The 20,714-nt window shown below is 23.3% G+C and overlaps 3 protein-coding genes across 3 annotated transcripts in view; 2 read left to right on the top strand and 1 right to left on the bottom strand.

Moving 5' to 3' along the window:
• LOC128966439 (tyrosine--tRNA ligase, mitochondrial-like) overlaps positions 1-16,987 on the bottom strand; it is a 30,952-nt gene extending 13,965 nt beyond the window's left edge. Inside the window, exons 1-8 of the mRNA XM_054313289.1 lie at positions 16,884-16,987; positions 16,620-16,811; positions 16,224-16,553; positions 15,922-16,117; positions 15,657-15,845; positions 15,414-15,579; positions 15,150-15,341; positions 14,815-14,937 (exon numbers count right to left, since the gene is read on the bottom strand). Of these exons, the coding sequence (XP_054169264.1) occupies positions 14,815-14,937; positions 15,150-15,341; positions 15,414-15,579; positions 15,657-15,845; positions 15,922-16,117; positions 16,224-16,553; positions 16,620-16,811; positions 16,884-16,906 (1,411 nt within the window). The 5' untranslated portion in view covers positions 16,907-16,987. The remainder of the gene's footprint in view (positions 1-14,814; positions 14,938-15,149; positions 15,342-15,413; positions 15,580-15,656; positions 15,846-15,921; positions 16,118-16,223; positions 16,554-16,619; positions 16,812-16,883) is intronic.
• Positions 16,988-16,993: 6 nt separating this feature from the next.
• LOC128966437 (uncharacterized) lies at positions 16,994-18,720 on the top strand. Its single transcript, XM_054313288.1, has 5 exons — positions 16,994-17,282; positions 17,351-17,549; positions 17,601-18,145; positions 18,206-18,372; positions 18,443-18,720. Exons 1-5 carry the CDS (start codon positions 17,164-17,166, stop codon positions 18,718-18,720), a joined length of 1,308 nt encoding a protein of 435 aa, XP_054169263.1. The 5' UTR covers positions 16,994-17,163.
• Positions 18,721-19,083: 363 nt separating this feature from the next.
• On the top strand, positions 19,084-20,067 carry LOC128952567 (coiled-coil domain-containing protein 134-like). Its single transcript, XM_054297978.1, has one exon. The coding sequence runs from the start codon at positions 19,234-19,236 to the stop codon at positions 19,960-19,962; it is 729 nt and encodes a 242-aa protein (XP_054153953.1). The 5' UTR covers positions 19,084-19,233; the 3' UTR covers positions 19,963-20,067.
• The last annotated feature ends 647 nt before the right edge of the window (positions 20,068-20,714 follow it).

Raw genomic sequence — 20,714 nt, 5'->3', positions numbered from 1 at the left:
CTGTTTGTAGCACTTTATGAATATTGACTTTCAATGCAAACTTCAAATCATTAATGAATCGGAATATTCTTTTAGTAAAAACTGTTTTAATAAAAGCTCCGTTTATTTGTTGATAAAATGAATAAATGCTAATTTAAATTCAATTCATACCAAAAATTAATAAAACATTTCAACTCATGGACTCAATTAAAGTATATAAACTTTATTATATAAATACAGTATAACATTGCTTTTAACTAAAATGTTAGATGAATTCAAATGTAAATATGAGTGCAATTGAGGCCACTTTGCAGTCATACATGTATTTGAAGAATCAGAAGACATGGTTTCTCACGACTCGTATGAATGGTCTAACAATTAGCGGTCTGTTTGTGAATGATGTGAATCTAATGTCAATATCTTAGACAAGCCTTTCATGTCTGACATCTCTAATAGATTTGTCCGCCTTTTGTCATCTCATATCTCTTCTACTGTTTTCTAAAGCATAAGAATCTAAGAAAACTTAGCGATCAATAAAACCAATAGTTTTGATGAATTATAAATAAAATTTAGTATTGACCTAATAATTAGGAAATTTCCAGTAAATTTTTATAAAACTTCTCATGTATCTTTCTATAAATATATTATACAGATTAATTTTTTATTATTAAATTATTATAATTATTATAATTTTAAAAAATATATTATAATAAGCTTATTTTTATCTAATAAACTATTAGTTTAAAATTAAATTTATTTCAATTTGTTAATCAATACAAACAAAGTACAAATTGAAATTGTTATACTTTTATACTGGACGTATAGTATATCAACATTTTAAATATTTTAATCAATTCATTATTATCAGATTTAAATCACTTTCTCTTAAATTAGTAAAATTATGTTATTTATATAAACACAGTTGTTTAATTTATTAAATTTTAATTAACTATCTTGTTGATTTTTGTGCATTCATTGTGCTTTTATGCATTTGCAAAATAAGTTTTAAAATATTGTAATTTTATTAACGATTTAATGTATCTTATAGTTATTTTGTATCATTAATTTATTATAAATGTATATATTAATATACTGTATATTAATACTATAGTTTACTCTATATAATATTGTAGACCTGTATTCCCATAATTATATAATAATTTATAATATAAACCATGTAATATGTACTATTTTCATCTTTTATATATTTAAGTAAAATATTGTATTACTGTAAATTTTTATATTAACATAAAACGTAAATGTAAATGTGTTATTTTGTATTTTAAACTATAGTAAATAATATTTTTTATTATTACATAAATCTGTATGCTTAGTTAATTTATGCTTTAGTTGAAAAAATTATTGTATATTAACATATTATTAGATATTTCTGTAAGTAATTGAAATTATATTATTTTTGTTTTATTTATATAACGAATGCGTATATATTAAAATATTGAGTTTTTTTAATTTGTTATAATATTTAAATACTGTATAAACTGAAAATATTATTATAAAACAAAAATTGGTTATGGTAATATTAAACTTATATATGATACTATAAAATAAAATGTGTTAAAACCATATTTTGCTAAAACTATATTTTTGAGTACATTAATTGTTCATCGATTGGAAATGATATTTAAAAAAATATAAAAAACAATTTTCTATCATATAATCTAAACATTATTACTGTTATAACAACATTAAAGCGTAAAACAGTTTCGGATCGTTAACAAACCATTATATTAATTTTTATATTACACTATAAAAACACTCATTTCAAGTAGATATTGCTAATCAAATATATATTAAATTATTTAATCAAAACTTATATTATGAGATAAATTATTAATTAAAATTCAAATATTAATTATTTAATAAGTTTGTAATATTAATGATGTGTATAAAACAGTAGAAACTCATTAATCAATGTAGTTATATATGATTTTGTATTTATATTTTGTGCTTATATTCTATTTGTTTAATTTTTTTAGTATTAATTAAATCAATGGCAGAACTTAATAATATTTTTCATTTTTGTTGATATTAGACTAAATACTAAGTTAATTAGTGCATTATAATTATAATAATGCATAGAATTTCACTAATATAATTCTAAGGTTGGCAGTTACAAATCATATTTTAAAATATAATATACTGTACAATACATGATTAACTTTGCTTTACATAAAAAATTAGTACCTATATATATAAAAATGTATTGTAAAGTAAGCAGTAATAAGTATACAGTTTTTTATTAATTATTTTTGTAAACTATTACTTAATACAAATAAATAAAAAATTTACTGTTGCTCTTCAGTTAGTGTTGGCAAAACAGAGAAATTTATAAAATAATAGAGAAATTTCTAGAAAGTTTCTAAAAGAAATTTCTATTTATGGGATCCCCATGGTTAATTTTGTTTTCTCGTTATTTGTTATCTTTAGCATTGTTTTTATAAGTAATATTTAAATATTAGTATTAGTATTTTAATTATTAATTAAAGTAAAAAATTTATTTATTTAATTATATTAGATTATGATATAATAAAATGGTGAATAAAATTTTGCAAAACTGATTATTATTAAATAATTATAATTATTTATATAGGTATCCGATTTGTATAATATAGTATTATACAGTAATCTACATTATATAGTATAATATTATATGTATAGTAGTGTCTCATTAATATATTTATAGTTTTACAATATCTATAGATATGGGGATCCCATAGTATAACAAAAAAGTTAAATTTCTATAGAAATTTATTCCTGAGAAACTTTCTAGAAACTTTCTCAGGGAAATTTATTAGAAACTTTCTATTTGCCCATCTCTATCTTCAGTACATATATTTGTAATATATTTTTACTAATTTTTAACTTATTATCATTTATTTTAGTTATTAATTTTATTGTTAAGAAATAATTTAAAAATAACCTATTTTATTTGTATTTAAGTATTTATTTTAAATATATTCAATATATGCAATTGAAATATAGTGTTAATTTAAAATTTAATAAATATGAATTTGAATAAATTTAATTTACAGAACATGTTGTTGAATATTTTAATTTTTAAAATTTAACTAATTCAATTAATATTTAATTTTTATTAAAATTAAACATATTTTTATTAATTAGAAATAAATTTATGATTAAATTATATAAATTTAAACTTTATATGCATATATTAATAAAAAATATAATGAAATAGATTAATTAAACCTAATATATCTTAATGTGTTGTGTATATACTGTAAATGTTTTCTATTAAATATGTAAAAAATGTTATAAAAATACAGTAATAGACTAATATAAACATATTTTGTTGACTTTCAGAGACATGTGGTGCAGTAAATGAAGTTTTTAAATCGATAGAAAAAAAACTATGTCTAATGAGTGTCATTATTACAGTACATTACTCTAACATTACTAAATAAATATTAAAATGAAACAAATCATAAAATAGTAAATTAAATAATACAAACATCTGTTTTATATCTTGAAAATCACAATTACATTGAATAAATTAAAAACTTTATTTTATTCAATATGAAACCAATTAATTTGAAAATAAAATTTAAATAATTACTTCAATAAAATATTTCAAAATACAATAATTTCAAAATGTTTTGACATGAAAATTTTTAAAGTTGAAAATAAAACTAAAAAGAATGGATTAACACTAAATCCAGCCTTAAATTAAAATTAATTGTTTTTTCTGAAAATTATCTGAGCTTTTAAAACAACTAAAATTTAAAATAATAACAATATATAACCTATTTCTGTATTAAAATGGGAAATCATTTATCACATTTTTTATTCAAATTTACTTTTTTATAAAACAAAAAAATCATTTAAAATAAATTTAAAAACTGAATGCATAAATATTTAGTTTGTATAAAATATTTTTATTTATTTTGCGATAATAATAATAATAATACTAAATATTTTTGTTATGTTCAACAAATTTGTTTAAACAATTGTCTAATTTTTATGTTGAATTATGAATTGTATAACAATATTAAATGTAATATATTTATAATATTTGTATATAACTTAAATACTGTAATATAAGGAACGGTATTTTGTTACTCGTTTAGTGTCTTTATATAGAAATTTTCAATTTAACGACACAAAAGTAAAGCCCATAGTATACTATAATACCTTTAATATATCGTATAACTGACTGACTCACCGACTCTATGGGCTCTATGCCAGCGCTCGTAACAAAAGACTCGCTGTTTTTGTGATGAAATAATGTTTTTGTTTTCAATAAAAACATATCCATTGAATCCTTACAACACTAAGAATATAATATTTACTGAAATATAAACCTTTGCTATTCCGACAAAATATTATATATAATACTTTTTTTGGCAATACTTGGAAACTAGTTTTTGTGTAACACAAGTTGCATATAAATCTAATTTCCGACTCTTTTTTTTGTTAATAATTTTAGTTAAATTCAACATTTATTAAAAAATTTTATTATCTATAATCTATTAATATATATATTTTTGAATATCTTTTAAAAGTTAATAAAATTTATGCAATATTATGTATTTAAAAATGTTAGTAAATGCTTATTTTAGTGTTTTATATTTAATAAAAAATCATTGGTTACCAAACAACAAAACATATTTATTTAAGATTTTTCTGTGTATACTGTATATTGTAGATCAATATAATACCTGTTAATGTAGTTGTTTTCAAATATGATATATTTTGTAGTGACAATAATTTGTTATTAATAAAAGTATATATTATTTTATTGTTTTTAATTATTCTAAGAAAAATTTGTAAAATCTAAAGCTGTAAATATTTTTATACTTGTATAGAGTATTAATATTTAAAAAACAAATACATTTTTATATACACTATATTTTATATTTAGTTTTATGATTTAAATTGAAATAAATATTAAATAAACACTGAATTTTGGTAAAAAATAATATTTCATTCAAATACAGGGATTTACAATTGAGTTCTTATAAAAAAATTGTTTTCATGATATATGCATTGCATTAAAAGTATAGGAGTTCAATGAAATTGTCTAAAAATTGTAGATATTGTGAGCTTAGAGTCGTTGCAATTCTCATTGGATTTGTTTTGAAACACAAGTTTTCATTCAAATACCTTAAATGGTTTAAAACATATAAAGATATCCAAACTATACGAACAAAAATTGAAAAAACTGTTTGAAGTAAAACTAATCAGAAAAAAGATTGTTTCAGTTTATAAATCCTTTAATGAATCCAATTGTTTGCTACGAAACCAAAAGTAAAGCTTGAAAACCAAACCAATAATTTTTTATTATTTAATAGAATTATAGCAAATCTAAAACTAATAAAGGTTTCAAATATTAGGAAATGTATTTTTATATTATTATACTATTACTCTGTTTTTCAATAGTTTGGAAGTTTTAAATAAATTTTTCATAAATGTTTATTTCTAAACAAACATACTATACATAATTGAAAAATATCTTTTTTGTAATGTTATACGCTTTTACAATAAAACTGTGTTTTAAGTGAAATTCAATTTTATTTTAAGTTTAAAGGTTTTTTGTTTAAAGATAAGTTCATGTAGTGTATTGTTGTACATATAATACTAGTTTTTATCAGGAGTGACAGTATTGATAAAATATTATTTTTTGTTGTTCACATTTATTGATTGCAAACATACCGATTGCTATACATATAGYAACTCTAAGTACTATAATGTACTGTCATATCAAGTCTAACGTGAATTTTAAAAATTAATCAAAAAATTTCCACATTTTAATGGCAACATCTGGTTATTCCTGTCATTTGTTTTGTTTAATTATTTAACCATTTTATTGGCAAAATTATTGAACTACTACTACAACTATCATAACTTATAAAGTGTAGAAAAGAAAATTAGTATATTTTATACAAAATTTATAATATTGTTTATTCATACTGTGTATATCCAGTAAATATAGTATTTTATAATAAAAATTTATGCATCAATATTATCATAACTATATGTAATTTATTTAAAATACAGTGTTATATATAATATTATAAAAATTTATTTTTATCAAATAAGCTGTTTATCAATCCACACATTCTTTTAAAAATAAAATTTAGTCAAAACAAGAGTACAGATAATATTTGATGGGAACATAAAATAAAATTTATTTTTCAGCAAATAAACCAAATAATAATAATAATAATAATAATAATAATAATAATGCAATACTCAATGTGTATTTTAAAATTGGATTTCAGATTATAGTTCAACACTGATTTTTTAGCTAAACACTAATAATATATATTTTTACTGAATAACTAATCAAAAGAAATTTATTCATAAGTTTTTTCTTTATTTTCATTTTCCCTTTGGTCTCAAACCCAATGATTGAATTTTAGTTTTTAAACTCAAAATATTGGGACAATATTTATATGATAATGAAGTTGAAGAAATCAAAATTTCAATAAATAAAAAGTTTTAGATATTATATTTTATTCGGTAATATCTTTTAAAAAAAATATTTTTTTTAAAAATTACTCTCAAAAAATATTATTTCATATATAAATATAATATATTTGAATCGTATGTTTTGTCTGTTATTTAAAATACATTTTGATTATTATTAGTTTTATAAATATATTTTATATTTATTTATTAATATTGAATAACAAAAATTTGAGATTTAATAAAATATATGAAAAGGGAAGCACTAAATATAAATCATAAGTTTATGTTATTGAAGGATACAATTATATGAATTTGCATGAATGCTATAAATGACTTGATTTTTTAAAAATATTTATTTTGATATACCATTCAAAATGTATGGCTTTTGTTGTGTTTGTTTTTGGAGTAAAAAAGGACTGACTATTCATACGATTTGCATCATTACCTCAAACGGCAAATATCTCTTCGCTTTTCTCGACATTTCTTTTTTTTCATGAATACTATATCTGTCATGAGATTCATGTTTTGTAATAGTTGTCAAAACACTCTACAATTTACTATTCAAATGGCATATAATATGGTATTAAAAATAGGACTGCAAATACTCACTTAAAATAAATCAATATATCACATGTTATACTTTTTTATATCTATCTATATATTTATTTATTTTATTTCTAAGTTATAATTAATTTGTTAATTAATTAATTAATTTAGATATTATTAACTTACATTTAATTAAAACTTTGATTTGATTTGCATATAATCTAAGTGATTGTTATCCTTAATGTTAACTTTTTGTTGTTTATCTAAAAATGTTCAAATAATCTTTTATAAAATAATTTGAAATTTAATTGCATTTTTGACTTTCTTGTTGAGTAAATAACTGTTGATTATAAACAGTATTGATTGGTAAAAATGTTTTGTTAGAAAAAGCTTACAGAAAATTGCAATCAGTATTATAGCTTATTTTAAAATTGATTACAAACACTGCCATTAAATTAGAGACAGTAATAGACTCGACATAATATACATTTTGATTTCACTAAATTAGACGACAATCCGTTAGGAATGTGACTATCAGGAGACCTATTCATTGACTATAAGAATATTTAACACAATTTTTACAAAACTTTTTTAATTAATTTAAAACTTTTATTTTTATTTATTTCTTTAATTGTTTTGATTTTCCAAAACAAATAAGAAACACAATATTATTAATTTTGATTTTTTGTTAAGTGGTATTAGAAATATGTGCTATGAATTTACATGAGAAATAACAAAACATTAAATATTTTATTGATTGACAAAAACATATTTAATTATTTAAAATATAAAAAATATTTTATTAACAAAAATGATAAAAAACATAATTCAAAAAAGTTGTTTGAAATTTTTAAGTATCTTTGACAATAAATTTTGAAATAATAAAAGACATGTACATCATATTTTTTAATTATTAAATATAACAAAATAATTAAGTTTTCAAAATTTGAATATATAATCAAATATTTAAMACAATTTTACTATTCTATAGAATTGTCTCATAATTTACTAATTTATTAATGTATTTGTAAAAAATAACCAATTATTATATATAATTTTTAATTATTTAATATGTGGTATATTATGTACTGTATTGATATATATATATATATATATACTGTACTTGTAATGTCATTGAAAAATCAAAAGTACTGTATGTTAAATATATTTGCAGATCTTTGTTAGCTATTTATGTGATGCCATCCCTGGAGGAAACAAACATACGATTCAAAAGTTATAGTAAAACTCTTATGTTGTGATAAGTTATGCCAATTGAATGCCCTATTGATGACTGCAATCACTGCTATCATCGAAAAATCTCTGCCATTGAATATCAGTATATAAAAAGGCATTCAAAGAATTTGTGTAAATTTGTATTCAATTGCTATCATTAGTCTATAAATCGGAGCAATTTTTATAGCAAATTCTTTGAAAGTTTATACTTACAGTAAATATATATAAATATTTTTCAATTCAAAGTAAAGCAATCGTTATAAAGAAGACTCACATTTAGCTAAATTCATAAATATTCATAAAGTTGTAACAGTTTTAGTAAATCCCAAATACTTTAATAAAGTCAAGTAATTTACTCAACAATAATATAAAAGATTTTACTTACTCTTTATCCCCTAAAGCATATAAAATATATAATAAAATTCAATTTTTGTCAATCAATAAAAACTTAAATGAAGAAAAATTTTCAGATTCTCTTCACAAAAACATGTTTATGTAGAAACAGTTTTCGTGTTATTTTATTTATTTTAAATAATAAGATAATAAATTTTAAAAATATTTTATGACACTAAAAAAACATTTTATATACTGAAGATATTAATATTTTTTTTTGTTTTCTCTTCTTATATTAAAATAAAAATACAATACCTATTAAATAAATTATAAGTATAAAAACCATACTTATGGCTAAACTTCTTAAAACATTTTAACAAAAATATGCAATAATTTAATTAAAAAGTATTCGTCTATTTAATATTAATATTTATAAATATAGCAAATATTTTACTTTGATATACATTTATTACTCAACAAATATCTATCGACCTATTTATGATTTTTTACTTAAACTATTATAATGACGTACAATTTCATAATTAAAAAATAAAGTTTAAAATATATTAGTGTATTAACAAAATATTGCTCTTTAAACCTTTCAAAATTGTTTTACTCTAAATTAAAATATAAATTAAAATATTATACATAATACTATAGAGTAGAGTAATTAACATTGTCTATAATATATCATTCAATACAATTGTTAACTTTAGAAAATAGCAAAATCTTTTATAATTTAGTAATTTTATTATAATTTTATGATTTAGTGGCAAATTAAGGGCGAGTTTGATAAACAAGTGATTTTGCATCCCATTCCTCCTCACAAATCAAACTAACGATTGTTTGACTTGAAATCATTACTTCACTGCAAAGTCAGTCACCCGTAAACAACACTTTCCAGCACTTCATTGATGGACATCAATGTTCCCAATCTATAGTCGAGAGAGTGGGAGATCTCTAAGCAAAATGTTTTTACACACCCATCCCTTTGATTGCAAGTATCGATTGAAACGCAAAGCTTTTATCTTTTATAAAATTTTTGACTGAATATATAAATTGGATGTGAAGTCGGAATTTAAAAGCACTTATTTTGTGGATCCATACCCTCTATATTATTAGATTCATATATGGTGTACATTAAATTGCACTCAACATTGCTTTCCCACAATAATTGAGTTTAAACTTATGGGTCACATCTCGGGATCATTCATACAACACATTCAATCATTAGATCATTATTTTTTTGCACTCAAATTATTTAAATTTCTTTAAAAAATAACACTATTAAATATATCAAAAAAATTAAGTTTTACTATCACTATATTTTATCATTATAAAAATAGTCTAAAATTTAAAAAAGATTAACTTAAATTATTCATTATATTTAAACTTAGTAAAAATATTTTCATAATTTTTTTGTTTATAATTATTTTTATATAAATTAGCATAAATAATAAAATATACACAATTATACACTTATATTATAGATTTAATATCTAATAAAATTTCATTTTCTATAAAAATAATTATAGTAAGTTTAATAGCATATTAAATGATTTACAAATTCAACAATATTTACATACTTATATGTATATATTATGTATAAGTAATATTAAACAATATTTAAATAAGTTTTAAATGTAAAAAATAATATAAAACTAAAATATAATTCAACATGAGTTATATCATTAATAGATGTTATGCTAATTTGCAATAGAAATTTACATTAATATAATTGGTATAACTGTTAATCATTAATAATGAATGCAAACAGTGTTTGCCGTTTGTGTCCTTACATTAAACATCATATGAGAGCATTAAATCCATTAGTAAAGAGATTTGTGAACTGAATCTACAAAACAACAAAACTATTGCATTCAATGATGTTTATAGTGTTATACTCTATATGTGGCACTCATAAGACATGCAAGTGTTGCATACATTTGAATGTATCATATATTTAACACTAAATGTGAATTCAAAACATTTTTGTTGCGCTCAACGCAAGCTTTTATGTAAATTTTTTATTATAAAATGATTTATTGAAAACTGGTTGCAAAGTTTTTTTTTATTTTCAACAATAAATACATCGGTGAATAAAAATAATAGATTTTATAATACAATGTGAATATAATAACAATAAATAAATACTGATATTACTTTTTTCGATAATCTATGACCTGTAAAGTGTTGTATGAAATATTAAGTCTAGATTTTAGTAAAAATCAACAATAATTTATATGAAATGACCAAAAATATTATTGTATTATAAATTTTAATATATGATATGCTATGCTATGCAATGATCGTTTCTCGTTTGTGTATAAAAATAATTTTGATAAAATATAAAATGATTATCTGTCACAACAATTTCATGAAATGCAGATAATGTTGTGAAGACAATAAGCATCGGTAGGATAGAGGATATATACTACTGTATATATGGGCCATATAATATGGCTTAGAGATTGGCGACACTATAACTGGCAAACAATAGACTGAAAACATAACACAACACTGAAGATTAAAGTCAAGTCACAAAACATAATGCAAAGAGATTTAAAATGTATGAAATGATTCACAAAAAAAAGATTTAAAGCGTTTGACTCGTTGTATATTACAGTATATTACTCTATATCAGTATTTTCCTCTCTAATGGTGAGACTATAAACTCTGGGGAAAAATATAATCATTTCATTTCATTTCATATGTCATTCATTTCATATACGTTTAAGGCATAAAAGTTATACTTTATTTGCGTTTTGATACACAAAACAAGTACACTATACGTGATATTATGCGGAATAAATTTTTGACATTTTTAAAAATATACATAAAATGCATAAACTTTTTTAGTTTTGTTGTTGTTTTCACTCTAAAAATGTTAACTTATTGTAAATGAAATGAGATTTTTCACTGTTATATTCTACGTTTTAGCCGCTATTTTATGATAAAATTTAGCTTTTGATGAAATGTTATCTTTTTTGATATTTAAGTATTTGCACAAAAATAAAAGCCAGAGATATATCAATAATAGCAGATATAAAAACGCGAAATGGTTTGGATTTGGAGGCTATATGTAAATGTCTGATTCCGGATGACTTTGGGGAGTAATGGACTCGAAATAACGATCCTCTTTGCACTGGAAGCTCACATACACACACACACACACMCACACMAAACAATATACAACATTACTACATGTATATGTATCATAAAGTTTTCCAAATTTTATAGTGACAGCACATCAATTGTAAGTCAACAATATATATACCAATAACACTAAACACTCATTTTATTGCTCTTATATTATATAAACAATGCAAATGACTCGTTAAACACTAACTTGTAAATCATATATAAAAGTGATATATATTTTATGAAACTTTTCATAAGATACTGTATTAAAGTTATATATAAATTTCAGATAAATAGATTGATAGACAGGAAGAAAGAGAGAGAAATGAAAAAATCAATGTCTACTTTMTATCCTTTTATTTTATGTCTCATTTCTCATTTGTTTCACTATTATGTAAGTTTGCAAAGTATATTAAAATAATTGTTTATAATAACATTATATGAATATAAATATATTTATATCTAATATTTAATATTTAACAAAACTTTATTATATATATATATATTTATTACAATACAGTCTTTGAATATAACAATATGAATATAAATTGAGTTTTGATATTAAAAAAGGAGTGAATATTTGAGCTATTTTTTGAATAAAGATTAGCAGACAATTGAATACTGCAAGTGATGGCAGTTGTCTATTAGGAATAGACTACAAATGCATTGAAAAGAAGTTTGATTTTGAGTTATTTGGTTGAATCAAAACAAATAGCTTTTATGAGCCAAAAGTTTTAATTTTAGTCTCTTTTTTATTATACTTTCTTTTATTATAAATTTTTATTATTAAATTTATTTCACAATTTATTCATAATATTTATTTTTCAATTTTAAAAGTCAGAGTCACTATTTAATAATAATATTATATTAAACTATAAAATAAGTGTAAAAAGTTATGATTACTCATCTGTTTTATGTCAACAGTTAATAAATAAAAATAGCTTTAAAAATATTCTTAAAAAATGTTTTCATAAAAAAATATTTTAAAAATTTATAAAATTATAAGCAATGGTTTCAAAATTAATGATAAATATTTTCATCAGAAACYTATTTAGAGTTTATTGCAATATTAATTGCTTTCAAACAGTAATGTTCAACATTCATACAATCGACCGGTGTTTTTAAAACGTGTCTAAAATTTTACTAATTAATATTTATTGTTAAAATTTTGTGTATTTTAATACTAAAGTATTGTCATTTAATTGCTAATATAAACAGCTATAAAATATAAATTTATATTATATAATATACAGTTTATAATATAATACATAATATTATAGTGTGTATATAAGTACATTAATACTGTATATAAACATATATATATATATATATATATATATATATATATATATGTTCAACTGTAATCAATAAGATGAGTATCATTCGTCAATATTTACTTATAAATTATTTATAAAACTAATATTTTTAATAATTTACAAAAATAATTAAAAATCATAAATATGAAAAATATGCAAGCTAAAATAAAAGTATAATTATATTACCGTAATTGTAAATCGTTTTGATAATACATTGACTACAAAATGCACCTGGGTATTTAACTAAACGATTGTTTATACAAATGACTAAATTGTGATAAAAAAATGAGATAATTTGTCGGCAAAACTATTATATATATGAGACATAAATGAGCGGTAATATCACATGAATTAGATATTTGATGTTTTGATGTCTAATAAACTCTGTTTGTAAGTTAGATCAGTCAATCACATTAACAATTCAAGATTCAAGTATATAAATTCAAATAACATACAGTAGTATATTATCGATAGTAATAGTAGTAAAATTGTATTTATTGAATAAACTAGTGTACAAATTGCAATAATTTCAATACAAATTAGATTAAATGTATTAAAATAGTTATTGTTATTTTTGCCAAACTATACTATTTATTAGACAATAGTAATAATAACAATAGTGTCAAATCACATATCATTTGACAATTAATTTGAATCTAATGCTAACTCTAATTTATAGTTTAGCAAACAGTGCCCTAAACAACATAACATTACTATTTGATGCACCGTTAGGTTAACAGTTGGCCAAACATATAAAGCTAACTCTAAGACATAAATGAGTTCATACTTTACTAACAATAGTGTTGTTCTCTCCACTAAAAAGTATTTTTATGTGATTTCCCATTGGATTTGCCTTTTACTCAATGAGAGTCAACATTAAAAAGCATTGACTTTAACAATATTGAGAGAGAGAGAGATTGTGATGGTATTGAAGTAACTCCGGGAGCATCAGTGCACCAGTCAGTTGGTGTTTCGTGTGATTATGTCTGCAATTAACGACACAACAAGAGACAGCCGCTGAGGTACCAAACGTATCAATGAATACACATATTATAACATCAAATCATACGTATGTCATAACAATTGAATGTTTAAGCGTTGATATAAAGTAAAACATATAATTATATAAACTATATCTATCTATGAATTTTGGCTATTATTGCAATAATGCTATCTTATAATAAAATACATTTAGCTTTTATTATCACGAATGCCAGTAAACCTATATAAATAACAAACAATAGCATACAAACACATTACAACCCGCTATAGACTTTTGGTCGTAAAATATTATCTTTTCTATTAAAGTAATTGTTTTAAAAGTCATTTCTCTAATTTTGGATCATTTCTCTCTAATGTCTCATTTTATTTGATGGCTTTATTCATAACGCGATTAATATTTTATAGAAAACAGTCAAAACATGTATAATATTGTTAAAACATTATTATGCAAATAAAATTATTTTAGTTATAATATCTGTATTATGCTAATAATTATTTAGTAGTAATTATTGTAATTACTTATTATTTTATTTTAGCTTAAATACTGTACAATCTTATAAATATTCAATATTATCATATTTAACAAATATATGTTTATTATAAATATTAAATGATAGAAACTGTTATGAAAAACATTAAATTGCAATTATATGTCAATACCATTTCACAATATGATGTTTTCGTTTACCTAAATAATAGAGTAGTCATTATATAAATAAATTTTCTAATCAATAATAAAATATTCTTCAATTTTACTCGTTTTTAAAATAAATAAATAAATAATTTTTTGAATTAAGTTTTGGACAATACATACCAACACTGACCAGTGTTATACTATTAGCCAATATATCGTTTTGTGTAACTATTTGTTGTGGTGAACAAACTTTTGAATAATTAATGTATAGACCACCACTTTTTATCATACGAAGCGCATCCACTATAAAGATATTTATTTCATAACTTAATGTTATTTTGATGGAGTGGTTGGTTTAATTGGATTGTATCATATCATTGATATATTATAATATATAAATTATTAGAGTATATGACATTCAGTTAAATGTTTCATAAATTCATTTGCAATTTACAATTGAATATTTAAATCAAGTGTTAAAAAATATTAATATAAAGTTAGATTTTAATACATACATTCATTTACAAAGCACTGTGATTTCATTGCTAATTCAAGGACAGTCATCTGATCCGGATTAAAGATTAATTGTAATACCGGTGTCCCTTCAAACACATCATTTATTTCGGACTGACTGAGTTGGGCCAACAAATTAATATCTCTTTTAAATAATGATTCAGTGGTTCTCTTAGCAGATGACAGTCCGACCTCTGTTGTCGTTTTGTTACATAATATAAATAGTTTTAGTTATACTGTATATTAATACATGATTTGACCAATACCTCCGTGAACTAGTAATATCACATCTTCGGCCAACTTTTCCTGTAAATACCACGGCTTTGGTGATCGCAATTGTTTTTGAAACATCTGCTCGACTTCAGAGTCCGATCGAAATGAAAATATCTTAAAATATTTGAGAACCTGTTGGTCAGTAAGTCGTTGAAAAAACTGTTCAAATTATACGGAAATAAAATAATTTAATAAATAATATTTTCAAAGACATTGATAAACTAAATCAATATAACCTGATATAAGGCAAAAGCAGAAGTTCTGTTTTCATTTAAGTAAATGGCTTTTCCCTCACTTTTACCAAACTTTTTTCCGTCTTCATTGGTCAGTATGGGTACAAACAAACCAAACGCTTGTCTTTGCGTTAATCTCTTAATCAGGTCGTGTCCATTGTGTATATTAACTGTTTGATCGACTCCTCCTAACTTTTCTTACAATTTATTTTTTTAAATACCGGTAAATTTTTAACTTATAGGTTAATAATATTAGTAAAATATAAACCTGGATGTCTGTCCCATATTTTTGAAGCAAATAAAGCCAATCGTATGATTGAAATGCTTGATAGGAAAACTCGGAAAAACAGAGACCCGTAGTGTCCAACCGGTCTCTAATAGTTTTACCCATCATTGTTGAGATACGTAAATGTCGGCCAAAATTACTCATAAAATCAATTACATTGATATCATTATACCATTGGCTGTTCCGACATATACTTTACAGATTAACAACATTTTTAAAAATCAAATCAAATATAAAACATCTTTGATATAATTAATTGAATATTAGTTTATCATTCAACATACATATAATCTTCAAGTTTGTCATTTCGTCCCATTTTCTTCCAGAAGTATTTCTTGTGGTTATCGAAAATCCTTTCAATACTTTTTTCAATACTCGACGCATATCTGCCAATCAAATCMTTGTCAATCATAGGTCTCTCTTCAGTTTTACCGCTTGGATCACCGATTCTGGCCGTTGCATCGCCGATGACAACAACAATGCGATGACCACATCGTTGCAGATGAAGTAAAGCTATAATAACTAACAGATTTCCCACATGAAGACTGTCATACGTGGCGTCAAAACCGGCATAAATGGTATGTTTTGTTGATATTAATCGATTGATATCATCTCTGATATAATATTAAAAATACTAAACAATTGGTTCATTCAAATCAAATATTTAATTATAAAAATACTTTTCGGGAAAACATGTCTTTAAAATTCCTCGACTTTTCAGCCAATCGTATGTATTGTTACTTAAATCTCTTGATTGACAATAATTTTGTTGACAATTGTTATATTTGTTTGACAATCTGTGACACGAAAGAGATGTTTGATATATAACTGATCCAAATGGTAACCACTTTTGTTTGTGAAGATATTGTAATCTGAAGATAACATATATTATGAATATTGTCATCAAAATTGGTTTCATTTAATTGGTTTCAATAATAAGTTACCTTTTGATGGTATTTAAGCACATGTTTACAGTGTTTATAGTATTTATAGTTTAGAGTATTATTAATGTTATATAATATACAGTATATATACAGTTGTGCTGTCAATGTGTGACAACTGATGCAATGTTTTGATTGAAGTACACATTGACTGCGTTTGCGCCACAAATGCATCGATCGGTTGATTAAATGATTGATTGATTTGATAGTGATTTACATGAATTGTCATCACATTTATCATTGATTACATAATAAGTTGTATTTTAATGACAACAATGTAGTCATGAATTTCAAGACAACTGTATCTCTCGTCCATTATGTCCTCATATTGATTGCAATCTCAACTCGTGTGCAGTCATCACGACTTACATCGGTTCCAGTCTTGATTTGGACCACTCATCAGTCAGTATTGTCTTTGAAATCTTAAGTTATTTAATATATTAAAACAATTGATAACAATTAAAACGCAGACAAACATTGCCGTCATCTCAATGGCCATCCAAGTCATCAGTCGCTCAAATTGATTCAAATGTCTTTAAAGATGATTATCTCAATCAATGGCCATCAGTTGTGGCCTTCATTCAGAACAATATAAGTATTGAACACTTTTCTCTTCCCAATCATTTCAAGACATGGACTGAAATAATTAATGATAAATCTCAACAATCGGTAATAATTTGTTATAATTTATACATTTTTATAATTAACATAAATTTTTAGATATTTCTTACGGATGTCTTGAATCCAATCGATTCATTAAATGAATTTACAGTACAAGACATCGATAATCTCAATATAAACGATGGCAATAAAGTAATGATTAATTTACCGCACAATACTTTGTACGAAAACGAACAATTGATTAGTCATTTATGGCATCAAATCAGACCAAATGTATCGGAAAATACAATTTATTTGATTTCTGGTCGATATGGAGATGAAGATTTTTATGATAATGAAGATAATCGTCTAAATATAATTCACCATCGATTTCGAAGAGCTACCAAAGATGATGATCGATTGGTGTCTATTGATAACTGTCTCTACTTTTATATGAAGTCTTTAAAAATTGTTGTCAACTCAATTGATCCAAATTATCCGATATCGAGTACATCGTTTAATTCACTTGAAGTTAAGCCAACATTAGGTGAATCAAAGTGTTGGCAATCAAATGACACCAAAGAACCAGCAATTTTAGATCTAACATATAGTTCATCCGAAACTAAAGTTCATTTTAAATTTGTTATTAAGAGAAATATCAGAAAGTAATTGATTGTTAGGATAAGTGTTTATTCAATTTATTAATTATTAATTAATATTTTTAGTGGATTTTGGAGAATAAGCAATGGATTGGCATTTGTTACCCTTCCGTCTAAAGAAGAGATCAAATATGAGCTCAGAGTCAACGAAATCACCGCTGAAGACATGTTTTCTTACAGTTGTTCTCAGTTGAAAATTTCAAGTCTTGTTAACGATGAAAGCAGTAAATATGGTATTTTTAATACTATTTATTTAGTTTAATATTACAATATTAACATTAATTTATATTTTATTTTTAATAGCTTTTACACAACTTATCTTAAAGTTCAAGAACTTTCAATTACAGCCTTTTGACAATCCATTGAACAAAATGTCTAATAATAAAGTCAAATATGTATTTACCGCGAGTAGTGACTGTCAGGTGTGGATGTCATTACCGCTATGGATGGGATTCTTCACTTTGATTCTGTTTACGATTATCTTATTGATTGGCGTCTACTTCTTGTGGCGAATCAATAGTCCCGATCGCTTCGAGAATCCTAAAGGAAAGCCATTAATTATTTCAAGTTCTGATGAATAATTGTTTTATTGAATTCTTAAAATCTATAATTATTACCGTAATAACCGGTAATATTATATAAATAAGTAAATAGTACTAAACCAGTAAATACCGGTATCTAATTAGGATATAGTTAGAAACATTACGGTTAACTTACMGTTATATGACTATTATATTTATTATAATAAATAGTGATAATCTTAAATACAATACTCTCAATAAACTTAATATATTATAATATTTGGTAATTCAACCGATATTATGCAATGATCTCATTATTTATATTACTGTATATTTAATTTATTGTAATATTTATTATTTAAACTAAATTATATTTCTAGTTATTGTTTAATAAATAATGTATTGAATGCCATCTATGAGTGTTAGTGTGAAAGCATAGCATTGCAGTCAATGTTTGGCAAACATAGGATTGATTTGAATTAGTGTAACATTGGATGTGATCATCACTTTAACCACAGATTGCATTGTCGATGATTGTGTAAAACATTGAGTGATTGCATTGAATGTCAAGACATGCAATCATCAAAAGTACTGATTTTGCTTTTAAATGCTATCCATTTGGTGATTGCCAGTCACGCCGGGGATCAAGTAGTTGATCAAAGCTATGGCCAACAAGAGTCAGACAAACATATTATTGGCTCTAAAGAAGAGTTTCGTATACTTTTGAAACAGAAACGATCGCAACAGTTGGCGGCCATTAAGACATTGAACTCGTTTGGCAGATACGAGCAAAAGTATACAATGGTTGACAATATCTTTAGTAAACTGTTTGAAGTCCAACAAAATGCCAAACAAACTATTGAGAACTCGTCGTATGTCTTGGGATTGGATTTGCCTACAGATGGCCATCAATTGGAATCATTGTCACAGATCATCGAGAACTGTGCCTTCTTTGGTGATATAGTGCTTCGGTTGCCAGACATCAGTCATCGGGTGCTGACCACTCATCACGAATATCAAGTGCTCTATCGGTGGTGCATCTCATTTGCCATCGCCAGTGATTTGTGCGACAAAAACACACTTAAGATGTTTGATCTATTGGCTCAAGAATTGTCACTCGAGCCTAAAGATGACTCTTACGTGAATCCGTACAAGAAGTCAAACAAAGCTAAAAGTAGACTCAACAGTGATATACCAATTGAGAGGACAAATGGTGACAACAACAACAAGAAGAGTGCGAAACGCATTCAAAAAGTTACTAAAAGAGGTCCAAGACTTTCAAAATCAAAGACTGAACTCTGATTTTATTTGATTTATAGCTCAAACTGTTATTAAAATTAATATATTTTCAGTATTTGTTATGACATACAAAATAAGCGATAAATTAATGTATTTATTATTATTTTTGTAAATATATTTAATATTTAGTTAAAAACATCCAAAAATTTTATTTATTTTCCATACATTTTATATATATTTATGTAATAAAATTGAAATAATTTATTTGAAAAAAATGCATAAAACTGATGGAAAACCTRATGATTAAACAGTTGGCCAAAAGAAACAATTGATGTCATCACTAGTGTTAGCACACTTGACATCCAACAGTGCAATACAGTATGAGTGAAGGAAAGGCCTATTTAGACAACTATTGGTTTCAAACATCAATTTAAATTCCCACTGATGTATAGTTCCCTTTCCCAACGGAAACATAAAGAAAATATATGAAATAATAATTATTGTCAAAATAGAGGCAAATCTATAACTATTTTGAATGGTTTTGTTTCTTAAAATCTAAAAAAATATTAAAGATTTTCTCAAAAATGTTTCGGTTTCTCTTTTATTATCACAATCATTATCCATATGCTATACAACGTTATTATGGATGAAAATATAAAAATTATTATTTTTTTAAATTATTAATTTTATGTTTCTTAATTAACATCAATTATATTGGTAATTATATCATAATATGAAAACTTGTTTAATTTAATAATTAAATTTATGTATAAAAGCTATATTTCATAATAAAAATGAAAGGTATGAGTGATGTA

Source organism: Oppia nitens, unplaced genomic scaffold (assembly GCF_028296485.1).
Source record: "Oppia nitens isolate AA-2021 unplaced genomic scaffold, nextdenovo-longstitch-racon4-pilon3 scaffold1_pilon_pilon_pilon, whole genome shotgun sequence".
Classification (NCBI taxonomy): domain Eukaryota; kingdom Metazoa; phylum Arthropoda; class Arachnida; order Sarcoptiformes; family Oppiidae; genus Oppia; species Oppia nitens.
Note: the sequence above shows the minus strand (reverse complement) of the source record. Positions and strands in the feature narration are given on the sequence as shown.